This window comes from Nicotiana tomentosiformis, chromosome 5, assembly GCF_000390325.3.
Source record: "Nicotiana tomentosiformis chromosome 5, ASM39032v3, whole genome shotgun sequence".
Taxonomy (NCBI): Eukaryota; Viridiplantae; Streptophyta; class Magnoliopsida; order Solanales; family Solanaceae; genus Nicotiana; species Nicotiana tomentosiformis.
In genome coordinates this window covers 32,839,243-32,860,288 of record NC_090816.1, presented here as the reverse complement: position 1 = coordinate 32,860,288, position 21,046 = coordinate 32,839,243, and the positions used below count along the sequence as shown (strand labels likewise).

Sequence of the window (21,046 nt, the reverse complement as noted above, 5' to 3'; positions counted from 1 at the left end):
CTTACTACCATCATCATCGTCATTGTCACCATCAGAAGCCAAGGCTTCAGCATCAGCTTCGAGTTCTTTGGCCCTTTTTATCTCTTCAGCAATATCGAAACCTCGAGCGTGGATCTCTTCGAGGGTCTCCCTTCGAGATCGACACTTAGCAAGTTCAGCGACCCAATGAGCTCGAGTGTCGGCAATATCGGCTGCCTCTCTTGCCTCTATCTGGACAGCTTCAGCATCGGCTCGATAGACGACCACGAGTGCATCCGCATCGGCCTTCGCCTTTTCGGCATCAGATTTGGCCTTGGCAAGTTCAGAGGTCAACCGAGCCTCGATCTCCTCTATTCTTCTTGCTTGAACCAGGCCTTTTTCCTTCATTCTTTGAAGTTGGGTTTCGGCCGATGATAACTTGGCTCGACCAGTTTCTTTCTCTACAGCAAAGCGGTCCATACCTTCTTTCCACTGTAAAGACTCCACTTTTATCACATAGACCTCCTCACGAAGCTTCCCGATCATCTCAATTTTTTGCTGCAACTGTGAGACCAAATAATTAGCCATCGTTTTGGTATCAAGCCCATAGGCTTTTAAAAGTATCATTACCTGCTCAGACAGATCGGTCTGATCTCGGTAAGCCTTGTCCAGCTCAGCTCGGAGGTCTTTTATTTCCTCTTCCCTTTGACCTAAGAGAAGTTTTAGGGAGTTCCTCTCCTCAGTAACCCGTTGAAGTTCGGCCTCGTATCGACGCAACTCATTTTGGGACCGAGAACATGCTTCTCGATGAACTGCCGCTGCCTGCAAAGAAACAATAAACGAAGTTAGAAAGGAAAAGTAAACATGAAGGTAGTACCAACAAAATAATTTTGAGGCTTACTTGATTCAAAGCCTGCTGCACCCCGTGAAAAAGATCCGATTCATCACTAGTACCGGCAGCGTCCTCGATACCGGTAAATAGGTCAAGAAAAGGATCCTCTCTATCATGAGGCCTATCTAGATCGAGGGCCCCCAAAGCTTGGGCTTCCCGAATCACCTATGCGGAAAAAGCGGGGAAGGTGGGCGAGTCTTCGATTGTTGCTGCCCCAAATGAATCACTTGGAGCATTCTCTTCGGTTCGAAGGGATTCAAGAGGGGCCCCTTCATACATATCCCCCATCCGTTGGCTCTGATGGGATGCGTCTTTGATCTCCGACAACTCAGGGATTCCGCCCGAATCTTTCTCCGGTATACCCTCAGTTCGAGGCAGAGCCTCATGAAGCATCATCGATCCAGCTGCCGATCAGGCGTCGGTGGTTCTCTTCGTTCGGGCTGCCAGTGCAGACCCATCGTTTTCTTCTTCTTCTTCTTCTTCTTCTTTTTCTTCTTCATCTTCTTCTTCATCTTCATACCTTAGACGCAGAACTGATTCTACGGTCAAAGGAATGACATTCTTGTTCGGCTTACAAGCCATCCTCTTCTTCGGTTTTGGATCTTCGGGAACGGAGGCTCTTTTCCTTTTATTTTCCTTCACCAGCTTTGGGACAGAGGCCAAAGTTTCTTTCTCGATGGGCAAGGGCCTCAAAACCGCATCTTTTCCCAAATCTGCATATGGAAAATTTTATTAAAATATTTGGAAGGCATCTCATTCGAATTATCAAAGAGTACGAGAAAGGGGCTTACCGTGATTTTTGGCCTCCCACCTACCCTTTGACAAATCACGCCATGAGCGCTCGGCATATGTGAAGGTCGAAACAAGAGCTCGTACCCAGTTCTTGAGATCGGAAACTGCTCCGGGCATCCAGGGAACAGCTGCATCACAAAAAGAAGAGTATCGATGAGAAAAGAAATGAAAGAACAAAATAGAAGGAAGTAACAACAGGATCACACTTACGTTTCATATTCCACTCCTCGGGAAAGGGCATTTTTTTTTATCGGAATCAGGTTCGAAGTCCTCACTCGAATGAACCTGCCCATCCAGCCCCGATCCATGTCCTCGTCAATGCTCGAGAACAGAGCCTTAGTAGCCCAACGTTGAAGTTTTATTAACCCTCCTCAAAAAAGTCGAGGACTGTACAATCGGATAAGATGGTCGAGGGTGAACGGCATTCCCTCGATTTTGTTCACAAAGTATCGGATCAAGATAACGATCCGCCAAAAAGAAGGATAGACCTGGCCTAGGGTTATTTGGTATTGACAACAGAAATCAATAATAACGAAATCGAGGGGACCTAACGTGAAAGGGTAAGTATACACATTCAAAAACCCTTTCACGTAAGTGGTGATATCTTCGTCAGAAATAGGAATTATTATTTCTTTTTTATCCCAATTGCAATCTTTCTTTAGCTGTTTGAGGTGCTTCTCGGTTATCGAACACATGTACCTCAATACTGGCTCACATCGGCCAGGGACCGATGAACCTTTATCGACCTTAAAATCAGAAGTAAGAACACACGCCCCGGGAACGCACTCCTCAGGCCGTGGTTCTGCCGGTGTCTCATCGGCGGCACACTGTGAAAATGAAGCCTTCTCTTTCTGAGGAATAGTTTGTGACGTTTTCGCCATTTTCGAATTCAAAGGTAAGGAGTAGAAGAAAGTGACAAAGATTTGGTAAAATTAAAGGGGGGCTTTTTGCAAAGAGAAATCACAGATTTGCGGGTAAGCCAGAGAATACGAAAAGGGACTTGAGAAATTTGGAAGATTGAAGAGGTAAAAGTGGTAAATGATAAAAAGAAAGGTTTATTTATAGGTTTAAGCAATGGCGGTTCAGTATCAGCGGTGGCCGACCACCGTCTAACATGCATTAAATGCCTTGAAAGACTAAATCGACGGGATAGATATCATGTGCGTCATGATCGAGCCCGATGAAAATGTTAGCTTATAATCCGATCGAGCCGTTGAAAAATCATATCGTTTCTCACCACATTCTTCCTGAGAAACGAAGGGACTATTTGTATACGGTCGAAATAGATTTCGGCCTTCGTACGTTTGATCGAGTTCGAAAGATAATCGATCGAAGTGAGACCTCGAGATGGGTTCTGAAGATGGTACAAACAAGCTTTGAATCCGAGGGACCGATCAATGTCGAATTCGATATCATTATCAAGCTCGGATCCAAATCGAACTATGATGCAAAGTAAAGCTATCAAGCTTATGATCCAGAGACCGACCAACATTGACCCCGAATCAATTCGAAAGCTCGAGTCAGAATCGAGCTCTAGCCAAGATCGAGAGTTCGATTCAGAATCGAGCTCAAACCAAGATCGAGAGCTCGGGTCAAGATCGAGCTCACAGACAAAAGCCGTTGCAATTCCACTAGAGGAGAGAATCTTGGCAGGAATTGTGGAAAATTTGATTTATCGTGGGTCTCCCACTGAGTATTTTTAATTATGTTTAAAGCAAGATCCCTCTACTATAAAGGACATGGTTATCATTTTTGTAAAAGCAAGTTTTCATGCTTACATTGTAATCAAAACACTATATTCTCCCATAGTAAAGAGTTGTTCTTTCAAGCTTTTTAAATTGATTCCACTTGTTTAGTCCTAAAATTCATCTCTATTTTGCATTCTTTGCAATCCATACTTATATTTCTATTTATCTTTACAATTTGTATTAAGTTGCGCCACATATCCTTAGAACTACGTACAAATTCAACTTCATCCGTTTTTCGGGTAAACATTTATATTACTCTTTATTATCAAGCTTTTCGAGTTGACCTTACATAAAAACTTTCTGATTTTTCTTTTTGTTAGCAGTTGGGAACTTACATGTATTCTCTTGGTAAAGATGCTTCCTCCATCCAAATAGAGAAACTGCTAATGGTGTTACGCCGTCAGCATTCCCAAAATCCCTATGCGTGAATTCTTGTCTCTAGTAAACTAAGGACACCAATAATAATCTCTACATCTAGGTCATCTCACGTGACCAACTAATAAGTGGCGGGCTTGGCCCATTTCTCATCTTCATAAATAAGAAAAATATTAACCAAAGTTACTTAGTTTTAAATTCTCAATTTATAGTAAAAATTGCATGGGGCATCCTATTTAATCGCCCATTTCTAATTTATACCTGTTTTGTTTTTCCGTTTGCATCTGTACCCATTTTTTTGTTAAAAGCATTTTAAAAAGACGATTTTGCCCTTCTTTAATAAAAGATTATTGACAAACTGCAAGACAAAAACTTAAGCATGTTTAGGCTGGAATTTTAGCAAATAAACTAAAAAATTTCAGCTTGTTTAGACAGAAGTTTCGAATAAAACTCAGGACAAAACTGTAGACTTTGTTACAAAACTTCAGCATGTTTTGGTATGAAATTTTAGCAAATGAACTAAATAACTTCAGCATGCATTAACAAAAACTCTTTAAAAAATTACATACTGCAAGACAAAAATTTAAGCATATTTAGTCTGAAATTTTAGCAAATGAGCTAAAAAACTTCAGCATGTTTTGTCTGAAGTTTTAGCAAATGAACTAAATAATTTCAGCATGTTTTGTCTGAAGTTTTAGCAAATGAGCTAAATAACTTCAGCATGCATTAGCAAAAACTCATTAGAAAATTACATACTATAATACAAAAACTTAAGCATGTTTAGTCTGAAATTTTAGCAAATGAACTAAAAAACTTAAGCATGTTTAGTCTAAAGTTTTAGCAAATGAACTAAATAACTTAAGCATGTTTAGTCTGAAATTTTAGCAATTGAACTAAATAACTTAAGCATGTTTAGTCTGAAGTTTTAGCAAATGAACTAAATAACTTCAGCATGTTTAGACTGAAATTTCAGATAAAATTCATGACGAAACTGTAGACTGCAGGATAAATAACTTCAGCATGCATTAGCTAAAACTTCAGGATGTGGCATTGCAATTCCACCGATATATTAGGTAAAATTCACTTACTTTAATATGATTACAAATATAAGTTTATAGCCTTACTGTTGTACTGAATAAAGTTTAATGACCCTACACAAAATTAACTCTATTAACAAAAATACTAAAATAATTTTTCCAATGCCTGAAAAAAGGGAACGATAAAAATTACCGAAGAATACAAGTAACAGAATGTGCTAACATGAATCACATATATATTGCAAAGGAATTGAATATATACGATAATCTTCAACCCACTTTGGTATAATTGTTGAATTTTCTTTCATTTTCAGACCAAAATTAACACTGCACGTACTGTACATTCATGTGTCCACTCAAACATCTAAAACCATAATCATGAAAAAATTAAAATCAAAGATAATACATTAATATGAAACAAATTCATGCTATATTAGCATGAAGTTTTAGCTTCAAGGTGAAACAATTTCATGCAACTGTGATTCTGAAAATGAAACTGGACAAGTTTTTTATTTTTTTATAAAGTTGCTGAGAGGAGAGGAGGAGATCATTTTATATCTTTTGTCAGGGGTATAATTGTCATATTATTACAGATTTTTTGTGAGATGGCTACCAAATCAATAACTTTAAAAAATAGGGTACAAGTTAAAAGGTGACACAAATATAGAGTACGACCGCAAATCCCCAATTTATAAGTTGCAATAGGCTACAAGCTACTTATTATTATAATAAATTTTATTCCACTAGCTTGCCATTTGACCCAATAGTTCCAAAATAAATTTAATTTCCTAATCTCATAACGAATAACTATATATAAAAATATCTGGGTTATTACACATTCATCACAAATTAAGTTTACTCTACCAACTCAATTGTATCCAAAGCAAATCTAAAATTAAATATAATATGAATCTTCTATAACAGGAGAAAACACAAAGAAAATGATGGATCAATATTTCCCCTCTTTTCTTTCCTTTCCTTTTCCTTGTTTCTTTTTTGGGGGAATTCATTAGTTGAGGAAAATAGAAACCGGAGGAAAAAAAAGAAACCTGACTTGGAGGGGAAACAGGAAATTAAAGGTCGAAAAGGCGAAACGTTGTTGTAGTTACGTAACAACTAGTTTTTCAACCTTCAATTACTTCAACCGCGAAGGGAGATACAACTCAACTCAAAAATATTACAGGAATTAGAGATAATTAAGTGAAATACAAATGATTTACAAGAAGGGATGAGAAGCTGAGACTAAGAATGGGGATGGGAGATTACAGACACTAGAAAAGGAAGATGAGGAGAACCAGACATTTTACTCAACAACGCGCACGCCCTCTATCTCCCCCGGGATCCCAAATATAACGTACTAGTATTCTATTTGGTTGTTCAATCATTGGGCCTTTAGCTCTTGGCCCAATATTCCCAACTTGGTTAGCCACGTTCCGCATTTCTGGCCCATAATAACTTATCAAGTAAGGTTGGTTCACAACAATACTCCCGTCCTCGAAAAGAACCTTGTCCTCAAGGTTCGCGTCAAGAGAAATGTTAATAGCACGCACCCAGGGGCGGCTCTGAGGCTTTGGGCAGTGAGGCCATTGCCTTAGGCCCCCAAATTTTGAAGGCCCCAAATTTATTTTAAATTATTATTATTGTTGTTATTATTATATATTATATAATTTATATAAATAATTAGAATAAAGAAAAGTGTTACAGTATATTTTTTGTTACTTGATTGAGGTTATTTTATACAATAAATTTATAAATTATGATAATTTTCTTCCCTCATTAATTAGTATATCTGACAAGAGAGGAGAGAGCTGATGGTCTATCGGAAACAACCTCTCTACTCCATGGTAGGTGTAAGGTCTGCGTACAAACTACCCTCACCAGACCCCACTAGTGAGATTATACTGAGTTGTTGTTGTTGTTGTTGCTTCACTCTTCAATTTTAATTTTATCTTTTATATATAGGAATTAAGTTATATATATTGACAGCATAATAAATTTCTTTTATAATGTTCTCTTAAACAACATGAACACAAAAGTATTCATCCACCAATTTTTTTTTAGTGTAATTCGACATATTATATTAGGTTATTTACAATTTATTTTAGATATTCACCCATAAGTGCTACTTAATAGAATGAACTACAATTACCATTTAAATTGATAAGACGGAGTAAATATTTTTTACACCGTCAATACTCAAAACTTAAGTTATTACGTTATGTATGTTTATTTTATTTTTTTCTTGTTTGTGATGATAGCCGAATCAAAATTTTCACTTTGAGTTCTGGACCTCAATATTCGATAGTTCACCGCTTTATTTTTTGTGCTCTTTTTCCTAAATTGTTTTTTGAAATTCACTTTTTGTCTTAAATGATTTATTTGTTATTTAAAAAGCAAATTTTGTTGTTAGTGTAAATATTTTATAAAATAAATTTAAGGGCCTCCGAAAATGGTTTCGCCTTAGGCCCCGAGATCTGTTGAGCCGCTCTTGCACGCACCCCGCCAATTGTCTCTACCCAAAGGTGTTCAGGGGAATATAAGGAGAAGATGTGCTCTATGTCAACACGACATGAGATGGTGGCCACTATAGCATTGACAACCTTTGGCACAATATCACCATAAATCATAAGGCAACAAGCTTTAATCTTGGCATTCAGAGAGTCACACTTGACTTGAGCTTCCTGGACAATTCTCTTCGAAGTAAGAGCGTTGGTAGCCCTAACAAGTAGGTTGGATATGGAGTTCTTGAACAGTGCTCTTTGTGCACAAAAGATCATAGTACTTTCCATCATCGACAAATACCTATTGGAGGACAAGAAACTATTTTGCATTGCCTTTGAAAGGATCTTTGGTTCATAGCATTTCCCAAACATAACATTGTTATAAATAGTTCCTGATAGAATTAGGGGAACTTGGTGTATATCTAACAGATATCTACTCCAAATAGTAGGTGCATGTATGAATCTTATTTTCCAAAAATTCAAACTCAATAAGGATGAGCCAGTCGACTCATGCTCACTAATTATTGCACGACCTAGTTCTTTAGGAGAAATAAATTGGATAAGATCCATAATCACTCCCTTTTGCCTTTGATGAGTGTTCGACCATATACAGAATGGAGCATGAATGGCAATAATCTCATCCTCATGTACAGTCTTAGAAAATAGCATCTCGTCATTGTCCAATTGAGCATTGTTGGTATACATTTTAACTAGGGCAGTAGCTACAAGTTCATTAACGCAAATCACAAGCTTGGATGTCATATCAGGGTATAACATACTAAGCTCAAGAGCCTTTCCACTCTGTAAATTCCTAAACTGATCAATTATGTATTGCTCTTCAATATGTGTAGGATCACAATTAAAAGAACACGGGAATGGAAGTGCTATAGACTCACTCAGTAGCTTGTATGATGCAGGAGAATTTCTAAAATTACAGCTGCATTCAACACCCCTGTCAACTCCACATACATGCTCCCAAGCATACAAATTTGCAAACAAACAGCTCCTTTTTCTAGTTTCTTCAAGCAGTTTATGTGCCTCCATGTTCTCTGTAGAACCCGCTAGAGCCCTGAATTCGGAACTAATTCCCGGATCCCATACACAATGATCTCTCGCAGTTATGGGAATGGTGACAATAAAGAAATTAGCACCAGGATCAAACGGACATCGACTCAAAATATGGCGATCACTGAATCCCATCATAGATTTCCCATGCTCAACATCAGACATTATTTCATCCGAAGTCTTGTCACTTGTTGGAATGCTATCCACATTCTCCATAAAAAATTTATCAAGACATAGATCCTCAATAGTCTCAGGCTCCATGAAAATATTAGCAAGACACATGTCTTCAAAGGACACAATTTCAATTTTCTGTTTACTAGAGCCACAACCAAGAGAAGTTGCAATAACGTACCTCTGTGATGTATCTCTTGGTGAACGTGTATCCCCAACTACAATAACAGGAGGTAGGAAATCCTCTTCGTTGTCATCCAAACCCGAACTGCCCATCTTCTCTTTTGCTTGAGTTTGCAAAACTTCAGTGCCATCGTCAGTTTTGACTTGTACTGCTGTATCTTCGTCCTCGCCCTCTGCTTTAGTAGCATCAGCTGTTGGTATCGTTGTTTTATCATCTACAACATTATCAGTTTTCCTATCCGGCTTTTTCCCAAACATCTTGTGGGCAGAGTTCATTTGTTGCAGTCCGAACGTTGACTCCAATATTGAGGCGAGGGCGATGTAGTTGCGTACTATGGTAAGCTTCCGGAGAAAGGCTAAACGTCTGTCAGGTGCTTCCCGACTCCGAATTCCATAATGAATAAATAATTTTTCCACGAAATGGTCCCAATCCGCTAGCCGTTTGTTTCGATATAACCAACAATACCAATCCAAAGGCTCGCCATCCAAATATAAAGAAGCCAATGATAATTTATGATCTGAAAATATGTTATAGCGGGTGAAATACTATTCCACCTGAAATACCCATGCCGCAGGATCATCACCGCTGAATCTGGGTATTTTCACCGACATAGCTTCCATGGATGAACCCAACCCAAAATGAGACTGATAAGCGGTCGGAGCCATTTTCCCCACCACATCTTGTAACATACACCGAATTTCAGCGAAATCCTTGGAAAAGGAATCCGTCACTTCCTTCACAGATGCAGCAATGAGAGCCTTGAGTTTTAGCTTTTGGTCCTCCATTGAAGACCTCCGGATAAAAAAGCACCAATGTCATAACCAGTTTTTCAATCTTCAATTACTTCAACCGCGAAGGGAGATACAACTCAACTCAAAAATATTACAGGAATTAGAGATACTTAAGTGAAATACAAATGATAGAGAAGAAGGGATGAGAAGTTGAGACTAAAAATGGGGATGAGAGATTATAGATACTAGAGAAGGAAGACGAGGAGAACCAGATATTTTACTCAATAATGTGCATGACCGTGGATCCCAAATATAACATACTAGTATTCTATTTGGTTGTTCATTGGGAGTATGTCCTGACCCGTCAAAAATTTCTACCGCAAATTTCGCATTTGACACAATTCTTGTCATAAGCGAAGATGCCAACGATGACGTATTATTGACACTTGATGTAGATTCTTCTTGTTTACTGTCTCCCATTTTGACACAAATATTATTTAGTAGCTGACGACACAAATCAAGATTATTTCCTTTCTGGTGTGGAAGATCAGACTAAGCTGCAACCACAGAGCATACTCAGACAGAACCTTGACTCAGTTACCAAGATAGATCTTTTCTGATGTGGAAGATCAGACTATGCTGCAACCACAGAGCATACTTAGACAGTACCTTGGCTCTGATACCAATTGTTGCGGAAGCCAAATGTATATAGTGTGAATGAGTCACAACTACTATACCAAAAATTATGACAACCACTAAATAATAAACAAGACAATAAGACAACAATAAAAGAACACCAGAATTTACGAGGTTCGGCCAATTTTGCCTACTTCCTCGGACACAATCAATATTTTATTCCACTCCAAAATTACAAGTGAAATAATACTAAAGAGAGAAGATACAAATGCCTTAAGAAGATAAAAGGCAAATGAGAGGTGTATTTAAATCCTAAACATTAGGCCTCCTTTTATAGGGTGAAATTCTCATTCAAAATTGTCATCCACCGATGTGGTACTTTTGCCAATTTCAACAAATCTCCACCTTGGCAAAATTCCACATCTTCAATTTTCTCTCAATAACAAATTTTGGTTGTGTCTTCATCTTCAATCTTTAGTGTTCAACAATGTTGATCAAATCCAAACAATGTTGAAACTTGACCGCAGTCACCACTTTTGTCAGCATATCAGCAGGGTTCTCCGTAGTATGAATTTTCTTCACCGTGACTCCACCTTCTTCTATGATTTCTCGTACGAAATGATACCGAACATCAATGTGCTTCGTCCTTGCATGATAAACTTGGTTCTTCGCTAATTGAATAGCACTTTGACTATCACAAAAAATTGTAATATTTTTTTGTTCAATACCAAGCTCCTTTAGCAACCCCTGAAGCCAAATTGCCTCCTTCACAGCCTCCGTAATAGCCATGTACTCTGCCTCTGTTGTAGACAAAGCAACTGTTGACTGCAAAGTAGACTTCCAACTAACTGGTGCCTTTGCAAAAGTAAACACATAACCAGTAGTTGACCTTCGTTTGTCCAGATCACCCGCAAAATCTGAGTCACAATATCCAACTACAGACCGATTGCCTTCCTGCTCAAAAACTAACCCAACATCTACAGTACTATGAATATACCGTAGAATCCATTTCACAGCTTGCCAATGCTCCTTTCCTGGATTATGCATATATCTGCTAATAACTCCAACGGCTTGTGAAATGTCAGGTCTCGTACAAACCATTGCATACATCAAGCTACCAACAGCATTTGCGTATGGTACCCTTGACATATACTCCTGTTCAGTTTCATCCTTTGGCGACATAGTAGTACTTAGCTTAAAATGGGGAGCAAGTGGCGTACTAATTGGCTTAGTCTTCTTATCTATGCCAAAACGTTGTAGTACTCTCTTCAAATATTCTTTCTGAGATAAACAGAGTTTCTTTGAACGTCTATCTCTTATTATCTCCATGCCAAGAATTTTCTTTGCCTCACCCAGATCCTTCATCTCGAACTCCTCCTTCAGTTGAATCTTCAACTTATCAATTTCTTCCGAATTCTTAGAAGTTATCAACATATCATCAACATATAGGAGAAGATATATAAAGGAACCATCATTAAGTTTGCGCAAATACACACAATGATCGTATTTGCTTCTCTTGTACCCTTGCCGCAACATAAACTTGTCAAATCGCTTGTACCATTGTCTAGAAGATTATTTCAATCCGTACAACGATTTTTCAAGTTTGCATACCATATTTTCTTTTCCAGCAACTTTGAATCCTTCTGGCTGATTCATGTAGATTTTCTCCTCCAAGTTTCCATGTAAAAACGCAGTTTTTACATCCATCTGAACTAGTTCCAAATCCAACTGTGCTACCAAAGCCAACATAATTCTAATGGAGGAATATTTTACAACTGGAGAAAATACTTCATTGTAATCAATTCCCTCATTTTGAGCATATTCTTTGGCCACCAATCTTACTTTGTAGCGAACATCTTCTTGGTTAGGAAATCCTTCTTTCTTTGCAAATACCCATTTGCACCCAATTGCTTTCTTTCCCTTCGGGAGATTGGCCAATTTCCATGTATGATTCTGATGAAGGGACTGTATTTTTTCATTCATGGCAATCCTCCACTTATCTTCTTCTGAACATTGGATTGCGTCTTTATAAGTGGTAGGAACACCATCAGCTACAATTGAGGTTGCACAAGTAACCGTCTCTATGAGACGAACAGGTTTCGTTATTGTCCTTTTTGGCCTGTTGGTTGCTATTGATTCAAGTTGTTGTCGAGGTTCCTGAGTTGGAATCTCCCTCTCTACTGGCTCTTCTTCCAGAGGGTAATCTTCATGAGTTTTCTCCTCTGCTTCTTGTGTAGGAAAAATAAATTTTTCCTCAAACTCCACCTGCTTTGATGCACCACCAGTTTGTTTGACATCTTCAACTGTCACCTTATCTGTTATGACAGATTTATCAAAGGTAACATCTCTGCTGAATATAATATTCCTTGTCTCTGGACACCATAAGCGGTATCCTTTGACTCCAGAAGTAATCCCTATAAATATAGCCTTCTTTTCTCTCGGATCTAATTTTGACTCTTTCACATGATAGTATGCAATTGAGCCAAACACGTGCAAAGAGTCATAATCTACAGCAGGTTTTCCATACCATTTTTCAAATGGTGTCTTGCCATCAATAGCAGCAGATGGTAGACGATTAATGAGGTGGCATGCATATGTAATTGCCTCAGCCCAAAATTCTTTGCCCAAGCCAGCATTGGACAACATACACCGTACCTTCTCCAGTAAAGTCCGGTTCATACGTTCTGCCACTCCATTCTGTTGTGGTGTATGTCTGACAGTGAAGTGTCGGACGATGCCATCATTTTCACAGACCTTATTGAAATGATCATTTTTGTATTCACCTCCATTGTCTGTGCGAATACACTTGATCCTCCTGCCTGTTTGATTCTCCACCATCGTTTTCCATTTGAGAAAAATTCCCAACACTTCATCTTTCCTCTTCATTGTATACACCCACACTCTTCGGGAAAAATCATCAACAAAGGTTACAAAATAGTGCTTCCCACCCAATGAAGGTGTTTTGGAAGCACCCCAAACATCAGAGTGTACATAATCCAAAATGCCTTTAGTATTATGGATCGCTATACCAAATTTAACCCTTGTCTGTTTCCCTTTGACACAATGCTCGCAAAACTCCAAGTTGCAAGTCTTTACGCCTTTTAACAATCCTTGATTAGATAGAGCTTTCAAGGATTTTCCTCCAGCATGTCCCAAGCGCATGTGCCATAGCCTGGTTGCTTCTGCCTCTTTGTCATCACTGGATGTCACTGTTGCTGTCCCAATAACTGTACTACCACGATAGCAGTACATGTTATTGTTCTTCCGATTGGCCTTCATTACCACTAGTGCACCGGAGCATATTCTCATCACTCTATTTTCTGCAATGATTTTGAACCCTTTTGATTCTAGGGCTCCCACAGAGATGAGATTCTTCTTCAAACCCGGTACATATCGAACATCTGTTAATGTTCTGATCATTCCATCATGGCTTCTTAATCTTATTGAACCAATGCCATATGAGGTAAGAGGGCTGTTATCCGCTGTGTGGATGACTCCATATTCTCCTTCTTGAAAATTCACGAACCAGTCCTTGTTGGGACACATATGATAGCTACAAGCCGAGTCCATCAACCATATGTCTGATGATGTTGATAACTCTGTTGTAACTAATGAGAAGTCTGAATCATCACAATCAGCTACATTTGAATCCATAATGGCCTTTCCATTGTTATTTCTGGCCTTATTCTTCAACTTCGGACAGTCTTTCTTCCAGTGCCCCTTTTCTCGACAAAAGGCACATTCATCTTTGCTGGGTCTAGATCTCGACTTGGATCTTCCCTTCTTAGTCCTCGTTTGATTTTGAGGACGACCCCTCACAATTAGTGCTTCTCCTTCTCCGCCCTTCTGTTTTTCTCCCTTTCTTTGTTCATAGCTGTACAAAGCCGAACAAACTTCTCTGAGAGAAATTTCGTCATTTCCATGGAGTAGAGTAGTTTCAAGGTGCTCGTACTCATTAGGAAGTGACCCCAACAACATCAAGGCCAAGTCACCATCATCAAAAGTTGCATCCATATTTTGCAAATCTGTGACCAACTTATTGAAACTGGTGATATGTTCATTCATTGTGGTACCAGGAACATAGGTAAAGCGAAACAGTCTCTTCTTCATGTACAATTTATTTTGACTGTTTTTCTTCAAAAATTTATCCTCCAGTGCTTTCCATAATTTACTTGCAGAAGTTTCCTTTGTGTATGGATATTTCTGCTCTCTAGCAAGGTAGGATCGAATGGTACCGCAAGCAACACGATTGATAATTTTTCAATCTTCTTTTCCAATAACATCTGGCTTCTTTTCTTCAATGGCAAGATCTAGCCTTTGTTGAAAAAGAACATCTAGAACCTCGCCTTGCCACATCCCAAAATGTCCTGACCCGTCAAAAATTTCTACCGTAAATTTCGCATTTGATACAATTCTTGTCATAAGCGAAGATGCCAACGATGACGTATTATTGACACTTGATGTAGATTCTTCTTGTTTACTTTCGCATTTGACACAATTCTTGTCATAAGCGAAGATGCCAACGATGACGTATTATTGACACTTGATGTAGATTCTTCTTGTTTACTGTCTCCCATTTTGACACAAATATTATTTAGTAGCTGACGACACAAATCAAGATTATTTCCTTTCTGGTGTGGAAGATCAGACTAAGCTGCAACCACAGAGCATACTCAGACAGAACCTTGACTCAGTTACCAAGATAGATCTTTTCTGATGTGGAAGATCAGACTATGCTGCAACCACAGAGCATACTTAGACAGTACCTTGGCTCTGATACCAATTGTTGCGGAAGCCAAATGTATATAGTGTGAATGAGTCACAACTACTATACCAAAAATTATGACAACCACTAAATAATAAACAAGACAATAAGACAACAATAAAAGAACACCAGAATTTACGAGGTTCGGCCAATTTTGCCTACTTCCTCGGACACAATCAATATTTTATTCCACTCCAAAATTACAAGTGAAATAATACTAAAGAGAGAAGATACAAATGCCTTAAGAAGATAAAAGGCAAATGAGAGGTGTATTTAAATCCTAAACATTAGGCCTCCTTTTATAGGGTGAAATTCTCATTCAAAATTGTCATCCACCGATGTGGTACTTTTGCCAATTTCAACAAATCTCCACCTTGGCAAAATTCCACATCTTCAATTTTCTCTCAATAACAAATTTTGGTTGTGTCTTCATCTTCAATCTTTAGTGTTCAACAATGTTGATCAAATCCAAACAATGTTGAAACTTGACCGCAGTCACCACTTTTGTCAGCATATCAGCAGGGTTCTCCGTAGTATGAATTTTCTTCACCGTGACTCCACCTTCTTCTATGATTTCTCGTACGAAATGATACCGAACATCAATGTGCTTCGTCCTTGCATGATAAACTTGGTTCTTCGCTAATTGAATAGCACTTTGACTATCACAAAAAATTGTAATATTTTTTTGTTCAATACCAAGCTCCTTTAGCAACCCCTGAAGCCAAATTGCCTCCTTCACAGCCTCCGTAATAGCCATGTACTCTGCCTCTGTTGTAGACAAAGCAACTGTTGACTGCAAAGTAGACTTCCAACTAACTGGTGCCTTTGCAAAAGTAAACACATAACCAGTAGTTGACCTTCGTTTGTCCAGATCACCCGCAAAATCTGAGTCACAATATCGTCTTTAGTGAAATTGAAAACGCAGATGTTTATTCTTGGACTACGTTGTTGTCTGCGTGTGCTAAGTTGGGTGAAGTTGAGTATGCTTGTCAGATGTTTGATGAAATGCCGCAAAGGAATTTGGCGGTTTGGAATGCAATGATTACTGGGTGTGCTGAAAGTGGGCGTCACGAGATTGCTTTGAATTTGTTTCAAAGAATGCATTTTTTGGGTGTTAGATATGATAATTATGCTTTTGCTAGTGTTTTGAGTTTGTGTCATATGGAGCTATTGGATTTTGGAAGACAAGTGCATTCAATGGTCATTAAGACCGGGTTTTTGTCCAGAGCTTCAGTGCTTAATGCTTTGGTTACGATGTATTTTAACTGTAAGAATGGTTTTGATGCTTTATTAGTATTTGAGGAAGCTGGGGATAAAGTGCCTGATCCTGTAACTTATAATGCAATGATTGCTGGTTTAGTGAGTACGGAAAGAGCTGAAGAGGCCTTAATAATGTTCAAGGATATGCAGAAGTTTTCCTTGAGACCCACTGAGCTCACTTTTGTGAGCATATTGAGTTCATGTTCACATATTAGGATTGCTTATCAACTGCATGCTCAAGTTGCGAGAATAGGTTTAGAAAGCTATACATCCATTGCTAATGCAACAATAACAATGTATGCCAGTTGCGGGGACTTGAATGCAGTCTCTTTAGTTTTTGAAAGGCTAAAGGAGAAGGATACTGTGTCGTGGAATGCCATGATTACGAGCTATGCCCAAAATAGTTTGGACAGAGCAGCAATTTTCACATACCTTCAGATGCAGAGGGAAGGAATAGAGCCAGATGAGTTTACAATGGGCAGCGTACTAGCAAGCTCAGAATCTCTAGTAGTTGTTGAAATAATTTTCGGTGTTGCATTGAAGAAGGCACTTATCTTGAAAACGGAAGTATCTAATGCACTGCTCTCTGCATTCTGTAAGCATGGTGAAATGAATCAGGCTTGTCAAGTTTTTAATGACATGTTTCCCAGAAACCTGATCTCTTGGAATACATTGATTTCTGGTTGTCATCTAAATGGACTACCCTTGGAGTGCTTGCACCTCTTCTCTAAGATTGTTAGTGAAGGTTTAATGCCTAATCCTTTTACTCTCAGCATCATTTTGAGTGTTTGTGCCAGCATTTCAGCTCTACAACAAGGGAAGGAGATTCACGCTTACATTCTCAAATCTGGATTGTTTTCAGAAATATCCTTAGGAAATGCTCTCATCACATTGTATGCAAAATGTGGAATGTTGCACTGGTCTCTAAAGGTGTTCCAGATAATGACAGAAAAAGACATAGTTTCTTGGAACTCAGTAATTACTGCCTATGCACAGCACGGGAAAGGAAGGGAAGCTGTACATTGCTTTGAGAAGATGCAAGAATTAGGTGTGGTCAAACCAGATAACACCAGCTTTAATGCAGTCCTGTCAGCTTGCAGCCATTCAGGCTTAATTGATAAAGGCATTGAAGTTTTTACCTCTATGATTCATACGTACGGTATAGAGCCTACAACAGACCACTTCTCTTGCATTGTCGATCTTCTAGGTCGGGCTGGGTATCTTGATGAGGCTGAAAAACTTGTCAAAGATAGGCACGTTGATGTAGATTCCACTGTTTGGTGGACATTATTCAGTTCATGTGCTGCTTATGGCGATGTTAGACTAGGCAGAATTGCTGCGGGATTTCTGCTTGAGACCGAAAAGGATAACCCCACGGTTTATGTTCTTTTATCCAATATTTATGCCAATGCAGAGAACTGGGAGGACTCTGCTAATGTGAGGAAATTGATGAATAAATGTGGAGTGTTAAAGCAACCAGGAAGTAGTTGGATAGGATCCTAAAGCTCATTTTCTTTAATGCTGGATGTCTTGATGTGAGTGGTTACAAAGTTCAAGCTTACCTATCAACCAGGAGATTGCTTTTTGTGGAAGAAAGGTACTATGTCTTAAAACTTTAAGATTAACAATGGACATGAAACTTTGAATTTCTTCTGATCCATGACCGCAGGTCTAAGGGTAAAAGGTAGGTTTTGTCCCACATTTCCCGCTTCAGTTCTGCCAGGCATACTACATTTCTTGCAAGCCCCAATGACTCGCTAGCCTACTCCACCAGCGAGCTATCTTACCCCTGCTTCGTTCCCCTGTCTTCTTTGCATGTTATAAATTCTTTGATGATGTCTCATTGGGGAATAGCTTGCTGACAGAAAAGTTTTTCTTGTGCGAATCTTAAGGAAATTCTTGCACTGTGTAAGCCACTCTATGAATCTATGCCTTGAACTCGGAAATTGCGTGATGTGATTGCCATAGCAGAAGACAATTGGTCTGTCTGATGGTAGGTGATCAGTGACGAGTAACCCTTTACCCTATCTGTTTGAGTTATTCATGGAATTAGCTCTTGCTTCCAAGTCTCCTGAATATCTAAGTTTTTTAATTCTTGTTGGGTAGTGGTTGACTCAAGAGACTCTTCTTAGGAGTAGCCTGGTTTATACAAAGTGAATGAAATTCACCACTGAGCCAGTGAGCTGAAATTGGCTGCTTTACATATGTTGCTTTTTATCCTAGGGGTAGAAGTGGGTTCCACAAAAGTGTTTCTCAAGAAGGAACCACTAAGAATTTTAATTTTCATGTTGTTAGTTGGAGTTTGTATGGATTTTATTGTTTGTAAACCTACTGCCTGATAATAAGCTCAAAAGATATCAAATTTGAACTTGTTAAAAAAGATGTGCGTTATATTTTCATAAAAAGAAGGGCAGCCCGGTGCACGAAACATCCTGCGTTCATGCAGGGTCCGGGGAAGGGTCGCACCCAAGGGATGGATGTAGGCAGCCTATCAATGGAATTTTCACAGCTGGAAGTTCCCCTTCTTTCTTTAAAAAGAAGTGAGACTAAAAGATAAAGAGTTGTCCATTTTCTGTATCTGTCCCAGAGCTATATTGTCCAAAATTTAAAAATTCCATTCCTATCTTGATACTTGATGAAATGATGCTATGCAGAGTCTCATTTCATTGAATGAAGACTGAGCAAAACTACCTAAGCATGAAAATGGTACGAAGGAGACAATCTCAATGATGAACTTTTTGGCATCTATCAAAAGAACTATGATTTTTTCAGCTGTTTTACTTACTTCGAGGTACTTCCCTTTTCTTTCATCTTCTTCTAAGAATGGAGGTTGTACATAATGTATTGCATGTTCTTATGTATCCTGTTTCCCCCTATGGAGGTTACACAGGTAGTCCTGCTAAAAATTTAATTTGTCAAGTTCCCGAAACTGATAATATCGTGGACGTTTAGACATCCTTTTTCTCTCCATGAGAGTGATATGCACATTTCTCTATTGGTCAGTACCCTTCTTTACCATCTTCTCCTGTTTTCTAATTTGTTACTTTGGAGGATTGCTGTATTGAATAGCCTTCATATGTAGAAGTTTATGGATCCACTACCTTTTGCTCATTGCTCTCATGAGATTTTCCTCCTTTCCTGATCATCATGCCATCAGCTAGCTTTTTCTGGATAATAATAATACATTTTATTCCATTCTCTTGAGCTGTAGGGCACACAAGCACTCACATCATTAGATTGAGTTTGTACATCAGATACCTTGTATCCTTGTGATATTTGATGTGTGTGTGGGTGTATATATATCCTTGCCTGAATTTTTTACGTGGTTGTTTGGTTGGGAAACAAGTTATCCCATGATTAATTATCCCGAGATTAGTTATCCCACCCTTCCATGGGGATAAAAAAATACTATAATCCCGGGATTAGTTATACCACGTCTTTATCCCAAACAAACATATGATAAACTCATCTCAAATTTAATCCCAAGATTAATTATCCCTTATCTCTCGTACCAAACGAGCCCTAAGATTGTAATTTTTATGCTTGCTCATGATGCCTGGTGTGTAATGTATATGTAATGAAAACAAATAATATTGTATCTCTACGCTAATTTTCTTTTTAATCATCGAGAAACTGTCATTGATCAATTTGTTGTTGTCGTTTCAGGTTTTAATCCTTCTTCTCCTTTAGCAAGTGTTGCATTACAGGGAGGTATCTGCTACAGATCCATGAAAACTTTTCACCTTGCTGGAGCTGACTAGGAATATGTTTGCCAATATCCCCAAGTATAGGACTATACCATGCAAAGCGCACCAAAACATGCCTTCTATGACAGATCAAGCTTGATCTTACCTCCAAATATAGTCCAACTAGAGACTCGACTTCATTATCCTCAACTGCACGGTTTCGCCTTTAAGGAGATCCCATAGACAGAACAACATTTTATCTCTTTCTATCCATCTAACTATAAAAAACATTTAGTATCTACGGGTTTATTTGAAAACATACAAAAATATCGAAATCGTAGAGATGATGGTTAGGGTTTGAGAGGAAGAAGATAGAGAGAGAAATGAGAGAACCGACTTTTGTTCTCTATAAGAAAATGAATTGGAAAAATCAGAAATGCTATTACAGTGTATTTTTTTATACAATGGACTAATATGTACATTGAATAAGAGGCCCAAGTTGGCCCAAGTTATACTTTATGTTTGGGCCCAGATGCTAAGTAATCCTTGATATCAACACCCCTCCTCAAGTTGAAGGAGGTGAACACCTTCAACTTGCTTAAGTGCTGCTGGTGAAGAGGACCGGGCAAAGGTTTAGTCAAAATATCAGCAGGCTGCTTGGCAGTGGAAATGTGGGATAGAGAAATCAATCCCTCTAAGAGCTTTGTCCGAATGAAATGGCAATCCACCTCTATGTGCTTAGTACGCTCATGAAAAACTGGATTCTTGGCGATGTGGATGGCTGCCTGGCTGTCACAAAACACAGAAATAGGAAGAGAAGCAAGAACACAAATATCAGTAAGTAAGCGAGTTAACCATGTTAATTCAGCGACCACTTTGCTCAATGCACGATACTCTGCCTCAGTAGAGGACAGAGAAACAATTGGTTGTTTCTTAGACTTCCACCCAATCAAACTATCACCCAAGAAAATGTAGAAACCAGTCACGGATTTTCTAGTATCTACACAGGCAGTCTAGTCACTGTCAGAGTAAGCAGTCAAAGAAAAATCAGAAACTGAGGAATAGAACAAGCCAAGGTCAACAGTCCCCTTTAGGTATCTTAAGACATGTAGAGCAGCTGTCATGTGAGGCACACGAGGAGATTGATTAAATTGACTAAGGTGTTGCACTGAAAAACACAAATCTAGTCTTGTGTGAGTAAGAAATAGCAATTTACCATTAAACTTCTGAAATCTACTTGATTAG

At 38.7% G+C, this 21,046-nt stretch overlaps 1 protein-coding gene across 1 annotated transcript; it reads left to right on the top strand.

Annotated features, from left to right (window-relative positions):
* The first annotated feature begins 15,761 nt into the window (after nt 1–15,761).
* On the top strand, nt 15,762–20,320 carry LOC104111886 (pentatricopeptide repeat-containing protein At3g49740). Its single transcript, XM_009621682.4, has 4 exons — nt 15,762–18,108; nt 18,770–18,906; nt 19,006–19,113; nt 19,782–20,320. Exon 1 carries the CDS (start codon nt 15,849–15,851, stop codon nt 17,616–17,618), a length of 1,770 nt encoding a protein of 589 aa, XP_009619977.2. The 5' UTR covers nt 15,762–15,848; the 3' UTR covers nt 17,619–18,108; nt 18,770–18,906; nt 19,006–19,113; nt 19,782–20,320.
* Nucleotides 20,321–21,046: the final 726 nt, after the last annotated feature.